This window comes from Monomorium pharaonis, chromosome 8, assembly GCF_013373865.1.
Source record: "Monomorium pharaonis isolate MP-MQ-018 chromosome 8, ASM1337386v2, whole genome shotgun sequence".
In the NCBI taxonomy this organism is placed as follows: Eukaryota; Metazoa; Arthropoda; class Insecta; order Hymenoptera; family Formicidae; genus Monomorium; species Monomorium pharaonis.
In genome coordinates, this window is record NC_050474.1 from 545,613 (window position 1) to 559,689 (window position 14,077).

General features: G+C 28.0%; 3 protein-coding genes across 6 annotated transcripts; 1 reads left to right on the forward strand and 2 right to left on the reverse strand.

Annotated features, from left to right (window-relative positions):
• Window positions 1-176: 176 nt before the first annotated feature.
• Window positions 177-3,194, reverse strand: LOC105832470 (translation factor GUF1 homolog, mitochondrial). 3 transcript variants are annotated; one of them, XM_012673439.3, is made up of 7 exons: window positions 2,740-3,191; window positions 1,846-2,658; window positions 1,521-1,757; window positions 1,107-1,372; window positions 773-987; window positions 468-680; window positions 177-378 (listed from the first exon to the last, which is right to left on the reverse strand). In XM_012673439.3, exons 1-7 carry the CDS (start codon window positions 2,814-2,816, stop codon window positions 253-255), a joined length of 1,947 nt encoding a protein of 648 aa, XP_012528893.1. In that variant the 5' UTR covers window positions 2,817-3,191; the 3' UTR covers window positions 177-252. The 3 variants fall into 3 exon arrangements, with proteins under 3 accessions (XP_012528893.1, XP_012528895.1, XP_012528894.1); XM_012673441.3 differs by having other exon boundaries at window positions 253-378; window positions 2,949-3,194; XM_012673440.3 differs by having other exon boundaries at window positions 253-378; window positions 2,940-3,194.
• Window positions 3,195-3,897: 703 nt separating this feature from the next.
• Window positions 3,898-6,699, forward strand: LOC105832472. Of its 2 annotated transcripts, none has more exons than XM_012673442.3 (5): window positions 3,898-4,103; window positions 4,323-4,848; window positions 5,078-5,468; window positions 5,750-5,941; window positions 6,035-6,699. In XM_012673442.3, exons 2-5 carry the CDS (start codon window positions 4,374-4,376, stop codon window positions 6,237-6,239), a joined length of 1,263 nt encoding a protein of 420 aa, XP_012528896.1. In that variant the 5' UTR covers window positions 3,898-4,103; window positions 4,323-4,373; the 3' UTR covers window positions 6,240-6,699. The 2 variants fall into 2 exon arrangements, with proteins under 2 accessions (XP_012528896.1, XP_012528897.1); XM_012673443.3 differs by having other exon boundaries at window positions 3,899-4,103; window positions 4,371-4,848.
• Window positions 6,700-6,868: 169 nt separating this feature from the next.
• LOC118644159 (cytochrome P450 6j1-like) lies at window positions 6,869-11,926 on the reverse strand. Its single transcript, XM_036290507.1, has 5 exons — window positions 11,181-11,926; window positions 10,435-10,960; window positions 9,731-9,949; window positions 9,324-9,575; window positions 6,869-9,236 (listed from the first exon to the last, which is right to left on the reverse strand). The coding sequence occupies exons 1-5, from the start codon at window positions 11,511-11,513 to the stop codon at window positions 9,064-9,066; spliced, it is 1,503 nt and encodes a 500-aa protein (XP_036146400.1). The 5' UTR covers window positions 11,514-11,926; the 3' UTR covers window positions 6,869-9,063.
• Between the last annotated feature and the right edge of the window lie 2,151 nt (window positions 11,927-14,077).

Here is a 14,077-nt window from a genome sequence, read left to right on the forward strand (position 1 = left end):
TAATTTTATACGAAATAACGAAATTGTTTTTTATATGATAATTTTTCGTTTACATCTTTTTTTCTTACACATATTTAACTTAGGAAAAAAGTTACTTCTAATAATTTTAAGAATCTTACAATATTTAGAAAAATGTCCATTTCCAAACAGGTTGTATAAATTAATATTAATAAATATCTTGTATAAAACACTTTAATATATTTTCATATTATTGCTTTATAATATTAATTTACATTACATACAAAATCACTGTTATTTTTTCAATACATTTATAAAAGTTTCTCGCGGTAATGAAATTTTTCCTATCATCTTCATCTTCTTTTTTCCATCCGCTTGCTGCGCCAACAATTTCTTTCTTCTAGTAACATCTCCACCATACTGAGAAAAAATAGGCACAACATTAATAAAACAATCTCTAAATTAAGTCTACTGTTATGATAAAGAATATATGATATGAATTCACTTACTAATTTTGCCGTTACGTCTTTTCTGTAGGGCTTCAAAGTTTCTCTCGCAATCACTTTAGTCCCTACTGCTGCTTGGATTACTATTTCAAAAAGTTGTCGAGGAATGGTGTCGAGAAGCTTGACACACAAGTTTTTGCCTACATTAGATGCTTTTGTTCTATGTACAATTGTACATAATTCTTCTACCACTTTTCCATTTAATAGAATATTCAACTAAAATTTATACAAAAAATACATAATAATAAAATCCAAAATTACATGAAAACTGCACAAGATCAATTTATCAGTATAGTATCTAATGATACCTTCACTATATCGGAGACTTGATAGTCACTATCTTCGTAATCAAAACTAGCATAACCAGAACTTATGCTCTTTAAGGAATCGTGAAAATCAAGAATTACTTCGTTCAATGGCATTAGGTATTGCAACATAACTCTGTCATTACCAATGGTCTTGTTCAGTTTTTCTACACCTCGTTTTTCCCGGCAAAGGGACATAATTTCTTTTATATATGTATCTGTACAATTTATAAAACATTAATTAATTTCAAAATAATAATTTCTCATCGTTGTAACATTCAGGAATAAATTAAACAGGAATGAATTAAACTGTACTTTAATATTGAATGGTAAATACCTGGCGTAATAATTGTGGCCGTAATCATAGGCTCATAAAATTCATTGACAATCTGGGGATCTGGAAAATTTGCTGGATTATTAAAGATTACTGTGTCTCCTTGGTATTTCTTTATATTTTTACTGCCAAAAATTTTTGCTTTATATGTTACTGCGGGTGCCGTGACTACTGGCTGCGCTCCGTATTCTTGTTCAAGACGTTGGGTAAAGACTTCCATATGTAATAAGCCTAGAAAGCCAATTCGCCAGCCTCTTCCAAGTGCAACGCTGTAACGTAATTTTTTTGTTTTCATTATATATCATCAACATGTTTGAACATTATTCGTGCAATTCAAAATTGTTTACAACAAAAATTTATTTTATTGCTTAAAAAGCAATCTTAATATGTATTATAAATTTTACAAATTAACTTTACCTTGATTCTAAAACAGCTTTTATAGCACTATCATTTAAAGCAAGCTTGTCGATAGCTGCTTGCAAAGAGATGAATTGTGATTGATCCATGGGATATATTCCTGCAAATACCATTGGCTTTGGTGGTTGAAATCCCTCTAAGGAATCAGTAGGCTGATGTCGCAGATGTAAAGTGTCGCCAATGTGAGTCTCTTTAGATTTCATGTTGCATGCAATGGCGCCTACTTGTCCAGCAAATCTAAGTTACATTAAACAGCACACAAATTTAAAAAATCTGCTACTATACAGCTACTATAATTAAAATTTAAGGATTTATACTCACTCACATTGTCTTCACATTTTCTGCATGAGGTCTGAGAAGAAAAATATTTCTAACTTCGTATGACTTTCTCATATATATGGAACTAATTTGATTGCCAACTGACAACACTCCATCTTTCACATAAATTAAAGAAATCGCCCCTTTGTACTTGTCATACCAGCTGTCAAATATCAATGCTCGAAAAAATTTATCTCTATCTACAGTAGGTGGTGGAATTCTTTCAACTACAGCATTCAAAACTTTGTCGATTCCAGTGCCTAGTTTGGCAGATATTTTAATAACATCGACGTGATTTACATCAAGTAACGTTTGCAGCTGCTCCTTGACCCTCTCGGGTTTGGCATTCTTCAAATCCACTTTATTAATCACTGGTATTATTACAAGATTTTTTGCTCGTGCTAGATAGTAATTAGCCACTGTTTGTGCCTGAACACCGTCGTTAGCATCGACCAGTAGTATAACCCCTTGACAAGGAGTCAGCGATCGATGAACCTCCGCCGAGAAGTCCACATGGCCGGGCGTGTCAATGAGATTCAGCAAGTATCTTTTGCCTCGATATGAATAAAACAGTGAAGCAGTCTGTGCTTTCACAGTGATCCCACGTTCCTTCTCTACCTGGAGATTATCCAAGACCTGCTTGCCAGAGTTTGCCTTTATAGCTCCTGTTAATTCCAGCAGTCTATCCGCTAACGTACTTTTACCATGGTCCACGTGTGCGACTATACTAAAATTACGAATAGACTCAACCGGCACATTGTACTCTACGTCAGACGTCGCTTGTGCAGAAAAACACCTGCTTGAAGGACATGTCCACTTCCTAGAATAAGATATAAAGTTAAACAAACGTTTAATAAGTATCTCCACTTCAAAATCACGATTTTTATCGAATAATTATAACCTCTGCGGCTTGAAAAGTTTTGCATTACGAATACAACTAATCTTAATACAAAAAGAATTCATCGCATTTTTATGCATGTTGTATCAAGCAATTTAGGTTGATTATGTGTGAAAATCCCTGTTACACTGTGTTCTGAAAGATTTGCGGCATTTTGTTTGATTTTATTTCACGATATAGAGTTTAATTCACATTCAAGGTACTTTTGGTACTTTTTCATTTGGCGATTTAACACGAATTTCAAGCGACCATGCGTAGTCTGTTCCTTTTCTTTTCTAACAGTTTAGAGAATTATGTCCCTCCCGAAGCTTCGAAAATTCATCACAGATTATTAGGAAAGTATAATACAACAGAAGGAAGAAAGGCATCGGGAAATAACGTTCTACTGCCGATCAAAAGACCCGAAAAATCATCGGAGTTATTAGGAGTACAGAAGAGCGAGGAAGTTACCGGATTTCTAGTAACTTCCTCACCTAATATGCTTTGCTGATACCTCGGGTGAAATTCGCGACGCTCGAAATCCCGGAAAAATTCACCCAAGGTATCAGCAAAGCATATTAGGCGAGGAGGTTACTAGAAATCCGGTAACTTCCTCGCTCTTCTGTACTCCTAATAACTCCGATTATTTTTCGGGCCCTTTTAATCGTGTTTAATCGAGACCGCGACGTCGCTTGGCGGATTTTCGAAGCTTCAGAGTTATTAGGAGTGCAGAATAAGCAAGGAAGTTACTGGATTCCTAGTAACTTCCTCGCCTAATGTACTTTCCTGATACTTCAGACGAAATTTTCCGGAATTTCAAGCGACGCGAGGACTCAATTCTCATCTACTTTATCGACTCCCGTATTGGCTTTCAAAAACATTTATCATCTTTTATATCTTTTTTAAATATCTAGAGAAGTGCCTGATTAATTTCTCGTTATATTTAATTAATTTTTTTACAATATGTGTTGTATAATAAAAATAAATTATATTATAAAATATATAATCTTTTCCTCGTAATAGCGTTAAAGGAAAATGGTTGAGAAATTGATATCTTTTTCTCTCCATGAAAATATATTTACGGAGTTTTTCGCAAATTATTTGCAAAATTCGACGTCTTGTTTTGAAATCATAATTCTTGTAATTCTTTTCGAATAATATATATTTTAATATTTGTTGCTGATCCAGCTACCTAAAGTGATTTTCATGAAATATGACGAGAAATCGGAGTTTGCGCATAGCATAGAACCCATAGAACCGTACTTTTTTTTACTGATTCTTGGGAGAATTGTAGCGTACCATTTTTATACAATATTTTAAGAACTTACATTGGAAATCGTATTTGTGAATTGACTGGAAGGAAATAGTTAAAAACGTTAAATAAAAAGGTACTTTTACGTTTATTATTTTCAGAAAGACATAAAAGTGAGGTTATATTTCAACCGACAAAATTGTAAGAGTTAAAATACAGTTAATTTATGTATTTTTTATTATATAGTATAATGTTTATAGTAAGTTCATTTTTATGCCGAGATTTGTTGAATACTGAAAAATCATCCTCACAATTTTCACAAAAGTTATAAGAAATTTTACAATCTTTCTTTAAGAGAACACATATGCTCAAAATTCTGTGTCAATTTTGCATGCCTTAAAAGAAAATGAGTACGCCTGAGACGGAAATTTGTGGATTTCTCGACGTCAAGTCGATGGGAAGTAGATACATTGCACAGAAAGTAAGGAAGAAAGGTTTAGCCCTGTTAAGAATATGGAAACGATCATGGTGCTCGGTGAAAAAACTAGAACCTGGTCTAGGGGTACAGATACAGTTTGATGAGAAGCTCAGCTGTCGCAGCAGCACTTTGAAGCAAAAAGAGAAGGATAATTCTGTGGTGATACCTCCGAACGCTACAATCTATCGAATTTGCTCTAGAACAAAGCAATTTGCATTTAGTATATCGCTAGCAGTGGACAGGAAGCCAATATTGTCATTGTCTGGTAACTCTGAGACCGAGACGCAACGTTGGATGGCAAATATCAGGCACTTGTTGAAGCCTAGAAAATATAGTTGTACAGAGAGATCGTATGAAGTATCCATAATTGACAATGCACATTCGAAAGCAGCAGGTTTAACTGGTTGGTATAATTGTTATTCGAATTACCCTGTCGATTTTGTCTGATTATGCTGATAGAAAAATTTTAATAAAATTTTGATAAATTTCAAGTTCTATTTATTTTGTTAAAATTTCAATAAATATGCACTTTGATGAAAATGTTTGATAAAAATGTTTTAAAATAAATGTAAAATTCAACAAAATATCAATTTTATTTGAAATTTTCCAATTAATGTGAATTTATTTCACAGGTTTATATGGAGATTTGATTGCTAATGAAAAAGAAATTTTTATTAGAGATGTTCACACGGGCAAAATAGTTAAGTCTTTCGAGTGGAAGGAATTTACTCAGTTTCACTTAATGTCAGTGGGCCGTCCAGAAGATGTGAAGCGTATTTGTGTAATACACACCAGCAAGGAATTTTGCTGTGACGTGGGCGAACTCTACATATTCTGTCTTAATGCTAACAAGTTGTTACAAGACTTGGTAACACAAGGTCGTGGTCCAAAACATCGACAAAAATCTTCACATTTTAATACCAAGAATCTTGAAGTGATGGGATACGATGGAATCAATCTTTCTTTACAACTAAAAAATGAAAAGGAGGAATCACATTGTACTCTTGATACAGACGCCAATCAGTATGTATCGTTATGTTTAGAAAATTAAATAGCAGTATTACTTGCACATAAAACAACATTAGTGTCAAATTAAAACTAATATATTTAGTAATTATTGTTTTTTATATAAACAAGAAATTATATTTTTGCTGTATAAACAATCTTTTTTTGTATGTATAATGGTGCATAAATAAATCTGAAAAATAATTTAAGAACATTAATCAGCATTCAAGTTGTAGAAAACTTATATTATTTGAAACTTGGTTTGACTACAGTGAAAAGTTTTATTTTTACAATTACAGGGAATCCAATATGTCTATTGCTTCTGGAATTTATGAAGAAATTGTAGACGATATTTGTTCTTCTAAACTGAAAACATCATTTACTTCTAATAAATGTAAAGATAAAACTAAAATTCAGTACAATTTGGAAATAGAACCTCCAGCATTACCACCACGACAGAAGCAGAGGTCAGAATGCGTAAAAGAAGATAGGTATGACTGTTTAATTTTAATTGTTTTCTGAGAAACACTAAATATAAAATTAAACAAAATTAAGAGATATATTATTTGATGTTTTTTTGATAGAATGGATATGGAACAACATTCTCATCCAGAAGCTTTTAATCATTTTGAAACAAGGTTACAGAATATAATATATAGTACGCAAGAAACCATTTTCACAGATCATTCCAGTTATGTTCCGATGTCACCACAATTGAGAGACCTTCATATGCTTGAGTCTGATGTCTTGGAAAATTTAAAGGAGAATGACTATGTAATTATGCGATAACATTATATGATATAAATAATTAAGGGTAAGGATTGTAAAGAAATCCTGGTAAATATTTTAGTAAATAATTGTAAATAATAGTAAATAGAATATGTAGGATTAATAAATGTCTATTCATAGGCGGATTCTTGTTATGAATGTACTGATATACATATCTTTATAAATTTCTTATTAACTTGTGAAAATCGCAAAGTAATACTGAATTTTTAAACTCATTTTAATCTTTCCGATCTACCTATGAGAGGTATTACATTTATTACCAGATAATCTGTATGCAAAGCCGTCCAAAATATATTACTTTACCACTTTTTGTATTTTATGTAGCAAATAATTCATTAATATTTTATAAACTTGGATAACATTCAATGGTATGTTGTATGAAAATCATTATATTAAATATGTTAATCGATATATTTTTATATTTTTATAAGATAATAAAGAGCGAAATCAAGTAAAAAAAGTAAAAATCAAATATTAATAAAGAGAAAAGAGCAGACAATGTTAATAAAAACTTTATAACAAAAAAGTGATATATACTTAGGGTGCGTTCGGGGAGACGCTATTAGCGCTACCAGCATCAGTCCATCTTCATTACTCATTAAAAGTAGAATAAGGATAAACTGATGCTGGTAGCGCTAATAGCGTCTTCTCGAACACACTCTTAATGTCAAACTGAATCAAAATTATATAATAGTTTATGTAAAAATTGTATAACAAATTCTTGATTAAGATTAAATTTATAAATTATTTTATTACAAAGTTTTAAGTATAATAAAAGAAATATAAAAAATACTTACATTTGCAAATATTTGATACGTATATTTTTTATATATTTTATTTTCAATAACGAAACATGTAATGCTTTTGTAAAAAATGTGGAATCCATGAGTTCAGAGATTACATATTATTAATTTGCGTGTATGCACGCTATTTGTGTGTATGTTTAATTTAAATAATTTACTGATAATATCTGAATATCATTAATACAACGATATTAATAAAATTAATAAATATTGTAATTGCTACAATGACTATTATATAAATTTACATAAATTTTCTTCGCAATTTTTTATACATTTTTATTAAAAAACTAAAAAATTTATGTTTGATTTTAGTTATTCTTAAATATATTTCATTTTTCAAACGATTTTTTATTGAGGTGAAACACCTTACGATTTGTAAGGTATTTCCGTTTTTATTGTAAAGTATACATTTAATATACTCCACACAAACATATTTATTGTTGACACAATACATAAATTAAACCAATGTTCAACAATATTAAACATTAAACGTATCTTATTTCTATTCAACTATAATACATTTGTGTAAATTAGCATTAATTCTTCGGTTGCTTGGTTTTAATCATTTCACGTAATTGAATTGACGACATTGAATTGACACTTGAATCATATATTTTACTTCAATATTATTGAATCATATGTATTTATTTATAGAGAATAAAAAGATTTTTTATTAATTACATATACGTTTGATGCAATTAAAACGTGTACGTGTTAATATTGTTATCTATATATACACAACAATGTTAATAATACATGTTGATTGTATCAAGTCCATATGTAATTAATATTAACATATTTCCACTTCTTCTAAAGATATAATTGCACATAAATACAATAAGCAGTCAATACATCTGAAAATTTTTTGATTTGTTCTAATACATAAAAAATATACAAATTAAATACATTGTAATTAAATTAACAAAATAATGCATTTGTATCAATCAAAGTACCTTCAAATTTGTGGTTGATTTGTTTATTAGTTTACGTAGTTGAATTGACAACAGACATAATTATATGAATAATTATATAATCAAAACGAATTATTGCTATTAATTGCATGTGCAATTATAATAAAAAATATGTAATTGAGATATATAAATATATTGATTATTTAGTTACATTTTTCAAAAGCGTTGATATTACTAAATCAACTGTCACGATTATTAAAACAATTATTGCTGATTTTTGTTTATTAATATTGATGTTACTTCAATAATATTAATTTTAATTACACGGATTTAATTGATATAATAGCATTTTTTTGTGTAGTTTGTAGATATTTAATCTGCATACATGTAAATTAATTATTTGCATTTAATTTGCAATAGATTCATATATTTACATATATTTGCATTTTGATGTAACATACGTAAATATATGTTTACCTGTAAAGATAAGAAAAGCATAGACAGTTAAAAAAGTTACATATTATTAAGATATAAGAAAAGGCTGCCGAAATTATTTCTAAATTGCACTCTTATATAAAAATTTATTTGCTGTATTATTTTTATAGGATTATTTGAAAACTGTATAATACTGCTATGATACTTTTTACATTTAAAATGTTTTAAGCACAGTAGGAATTTTGTTATTTATGTTTATAAGAAAAACCGTGATATTGTAGCTATTTTCGATACATTTTGTAGAATGATAGAAAAGGTCTAGGATTTGATAAGTTGAATGATACAATATTGTTAAAATTAGATTAATAGGATAAAATTTTCGCGACGTATGCTTTTTAATGTAATTAATTTCGATATGAACATAATACTAAAAATCTACCGCATCAATATATTGGACCAGAACTACTACTCAATACGGATTTACATATTATTGGATTAGTATTATATTATTGTTAGTTTAATGCTAATCCAGTGCAGAAGTAAAACACTTTCTCAGTATCTCTTAAGTATTTTCAATTTAACTGTATTCTATTCTCATCTTAATGACAATAGGTTTAATGTCAAACTAAAGATTGTACAAAGATAATTATTCTTAAAATTAAAGAATAGCTTAACTTATGTTCGATTGATTTTAGTTATTTTCAAATGTATTCCATTTTTTGGTGAAATTATAAACGTTTTCTCATTGAGGTTGTAAGGTATTTCCGTTTTTTCGCAAGGTTCTACTTTGTAGTTTCGTAGTATTTTTATAAGCCCAATTTTAACTTGATAAATTGCAAAACGAGCACCTAAAAATAGAATTAAAATTTTTTATTAAAAATGTTTTCAAGAAAAAAGAAAAATGAAAAGTGATATTTGAATTCATTTTATTGTACCAATGCAATTTCTTGGTCCATCACCGAATGATAGGAAAAACATTGGGTGTCTATTTTGCACAGCTTCCTCATTAAATCTTTCTGGATCGAAGACATCTGGCTCCGGATAAATATGTGGATCACGTTGAAGCGCCAAAACAGGAATCCATATTATTTGGTTTTCTGGTATACTAACATTAATACCATTGAAAGTGTAACTCGACTGTGATTTTCTTGTAAAAAATAATGAAGGTGGATATTTCCGTAAAGTTTCTACATTTAAACAGTAATGACAAGTTATAAAAATTAGAAATATTATAAAAATGCATTATCCGCATTATATAACTACAGCTAATTTTATAAAAATTATAATAAATGTATTTCTCATATTTTTTAAAATTAAATTGTTAAAATCATGTACAACTTACCTTTGAATACCTTTTCCAAATAATTCATTTTATTGATGTTGTCATACGTTAAACAGCTACTATTTATATATTCCTCGTCAATTTCTTCACGTAGCCTGTCTTGTATTTTTTCATTCAGAGCCAGCTCATAAAGCGCGTTAGCCATCGTTGTCGATGAAGTTTCGAAACCAGCAGCAAAAAATATAAAAGCTTGAGCAGCTATGAAACTGTTAGTAAAATCTAAAATGTGAGTTATCTTTCATTATTGTAAATAATAATATATCTGTTCTAAATCTAACAATATATAAAATTGCGATTATTTTAATTATTAAATGATTATCATAAGTTTTCTTTAGAAATTATAAAACAAAAAATTAAAAAATTTAAATGTATACAAAATTCTGGAAAAGATATTTTTTCAATATTTCTGAAGTTGTCCAATTTTCATATTAAAAAAATTAATAACATTTTCTAAAAAGGTAAAAAAGATCAAATTTATATAGAACCTCTAAAAAAATTCTGAAATTAATTTACAAATTCTAAAAAATTATACAAAAAATTGTGAGAAAAATTTGTGTTATGGTTAATGTAAAATTTAACATTTTACTTTATTGTGATTTACAGAATTTTTGATTTTTTGAATTTACTCAAATATATTGTTAGTTTAAATATAGTTCTCCGACTTAAAAATAAAAAAAATAAAAACAAAGGCAAACAATATTTACTAATATCGTTCATTTTATCTGCATGTTTCTTTAATTTGCGTAGCATATCAATAAAGTCATGTCTAACGATATTATTCTTTTCTCTGTTGTCCATAGTGTCCACGACAAGTCGTGTAAAGAATTTAGTGACTTCTGTGTCCGGCAAAATGTAACCAAGAATATCGTAGAACCACGGTGAAAAATGTTTGATTTTGGTTCGTAACAAATCTGTCCAGGGTTGATAAAATATATTTTTTCCTATTCTGCGAAATTCATTATTCTCGGTCGACAGCGAATTTATTTCGATGCCGAAGGCGCAGGTACCAATAACATCAGTCGTATATTTAGCCATTAGTTCAAGACATTCTATAGGCTCATTCTTGTTAACTATTTTTTCTGTATAATCTACAAGATGGTCGGCGCACTCTGAGATCATTGAAAACATTTCTTTTAGTTTACGGGATGTAAAAATAGGAGATAGTTTCATCCGTAAAGGTCGCCATCTTTTTAATTCTAAGTTGAAAAGATTTTGCGACAGCGGTTCAGCCTGTAATATGATATAAAACAAAATAATAATCTACTAATTTAATAATTTAGTTTAATATCAAATCCTACAATTACAAAAACTTATTTGAAATTTCTTGAAATAAACTCATGATTTTTGTTAAGTAATTTCATTATTAAAGAAGATATATTAAAGGTATATAAACATATATCAAAAATTTTCTAAAAAACAATTAAATTAAAAAAAAATAGCTTATTCGTACCTTGTCGTGAACGGTGACTACTCTGTTGGCGAAAGTGGAGAAGTCTTTGATAAAAATATTTTTAATTAAATCAGGATCTTTTACGATAAGAATAGGTGTCTTCATAAAAAATATTCCAATCAATGATTCATTTTCGTAATCGTTGTATAGTTTTCTCAAATAATTACCCAAAGTTATTTTTCCGAATAAAACATTTTTTACAGTGCCAAATCCCGGCATTGGTCGTGGACCACGAATGCCACGTGATTTCCAAAAGTCGAAGGTTGACGTGAAGAAATAATAAAATATGAGAAAGACCACGGTGATACTGCACAATATTTGATATAATTCCATTTTCCTGCGTTTTCCTTGATAATTGTTTGAGCTAACTCGGTAATACAAGACTGCTTTAAACCACTACACGTTATATGCATCGCAACATAAGCCGAAATATTAATTTGCAATACAATTCTCGTTTTATATTTGTGTAAATTACATGCACCATTAAAAAATTATTTTTATTGTTTTTTGAGGAAACAGTTATAAATACTATTTTTGAAGCGAGAAACTGTCTAAAATGTAATGTATTACCGCTTTTCGTACATTAATACCTGTAGTAAATAGCTAATTAAAATGTAAAAAACTAGATAATATCTAAGTAGATACTGTTATCATACGCAAAGGATTTGAATTTAATATATATTTTGTTAAATAAAGTTTTACGCTTGTGTATAAATAAAAAGAACGATAATGCAGTTTAAATAATTGAACAAAAAATCAAATAAAGACAAATTTAAAAAATTAAATTAAAAAGAATTTTGTAAAAGTTTGAGCAGAATAAGTTTTATAATAAATTAAATAAAAGTTGTAAAAGCAACAATAAAAAAACAGTATTTTATATTAATCACACTAATAATACACGGTATGTATATATAGAACCTGTATGTTATATATGTATATATAGATTAAAATTGCTGTTTTTTTTTTGAAAATTTTATAATATCTAAAAACAAAGTTTTTAAATCTATGTGTGTGTATGTGTGTATCAAACGCTTTAATAAATATAAAATTTTATCTAACAAATGTTTACAAAACCACAAAGTATGCGATATTTTAGAGATTTAATTGTTAAATAAGCTTTTTAAGTCATATTAAGGGGTAACATCACAGTAGAGCCATAATTTTAAAGTATAAATTTGGCGATTTTTCATAGGCGTATAATAAAAAAAGTAGAAAATCTGTTTAAAGATTTTTATTTTATATACTTTAAAGAATAAAACAAATTTTTAAATAATTATTTTATTACAAAATGGTGGCGCTACTGGAATGAAAATCACTTCTCGCAAAAGGTGCTCTGCGGCCGGAAAGGTAATTCTTGTATTTTTTAAGCTGAAACAAAAAAACTGAAGATTTTTGTATTTATAAAAGATTGGCCAGAAAAGTATGTAGAGAAATTTTAAAATACTGTTTTTTGGAAAAATAATGCATGTTTAAAGAAATTTATTTTTTGGCAAAAATTACGCAAAAATTGCTTATAACAAAAAAAATTACAACAAATCACAAAATTCCTACATACTTTCTACATACTGTAGAATGTATTTGAGAAGTCGCAGTTCAAATTTTCAAGTAAATTGGTCAAGATTTGTCAAAGTTATGTTTCCGGTTGATTGAAAATATATGTTTTCGATAAAAACGCAATTAAAGTTTTAGTTGATATTAAACATTATAATTTTTTGATTTATTTTCAATCTGCAATGCTCTGTACCATACTGTTGACCTTCTACATTGACGTTTTCCTCTTCCTCTTCTTTTCTAACTACTCTAACTTACTATGATGTTACCGCTTAAACAGTTTATTTTAAAACTTATCAAAATAATACAATTGTTTAAGGAACTTTTAGTGCAAAAAGTATAAGTAGTAAATATAAATATATCAAAAGTCCTTCAAAACGTATACTATTATGTATTTAATTATTCTATGCTAATATGTGTATAACAAATAGTTCATTAAAATTTTAAAACCCTAGATAACATTTTGCATACAAAATTATTATACTCAGTTTATTCTTGGATCGATGTTTTTACATTTGTGTAAGAAAAACGAAAAGTAAAAATATAAACTTTATATTATAAGAGTAGTAACAAGGTACTTTATATTTATCTTATAGAATTTATTTTTTACATATAATGCTTTTACAAAATATTAAAGACTAGAAATTAATGAGACAACAGGTACTATTAATTTATATATGTATGTAACAGTACGTGAATTAAAGTGGTTTTCTATATTTTCGCGTTAATTCTAATTTTTTAATAATGTTTCTAGGGATTTTCTAAAGAAAAATAAATAAATATATTTAAAAATAAATTTTTCTAGCCTTTATTTATTGTAGTTTAAAGATTTATTTTATTTTTTTATAAAATATAAAAAGTAATTATTGTTTCTATAAAACAATAATTAAATAATATTAGGATGCTTCCATACAAAAACGATTGAATTATAGTTACAAGTTCCAAGAGATTTCAATCCTTATTTTATATATGCTTCAAATTTTACAAAAGATTGATTGGAGAGATAAAGAATAGTGATGAGAAAATTATATGTAAGATAACATTTCGGGATTTATAATATGATTTACTAATAAAATAGTAATAGATCCCTTTATTTAATTTCTTTATTTACGACTTATATATTGCATGACTTCTTTTCGTGTATGTAAAAAGTTATAGGGTAGATAAATATGTAAAAAAATGTATTTTGTGTATCTAAATTTAAAGTACATTCAAATTGGAGTATTTGTTGTCTGTTTTTTAATTGTTACACTCGACTAGATTAGAATTTTTCGGTTTCGTCAAATTTCAAACATATATCTATTTCATTCTTAGTACAGAGAATGTGTACATACATTACTAGTTTA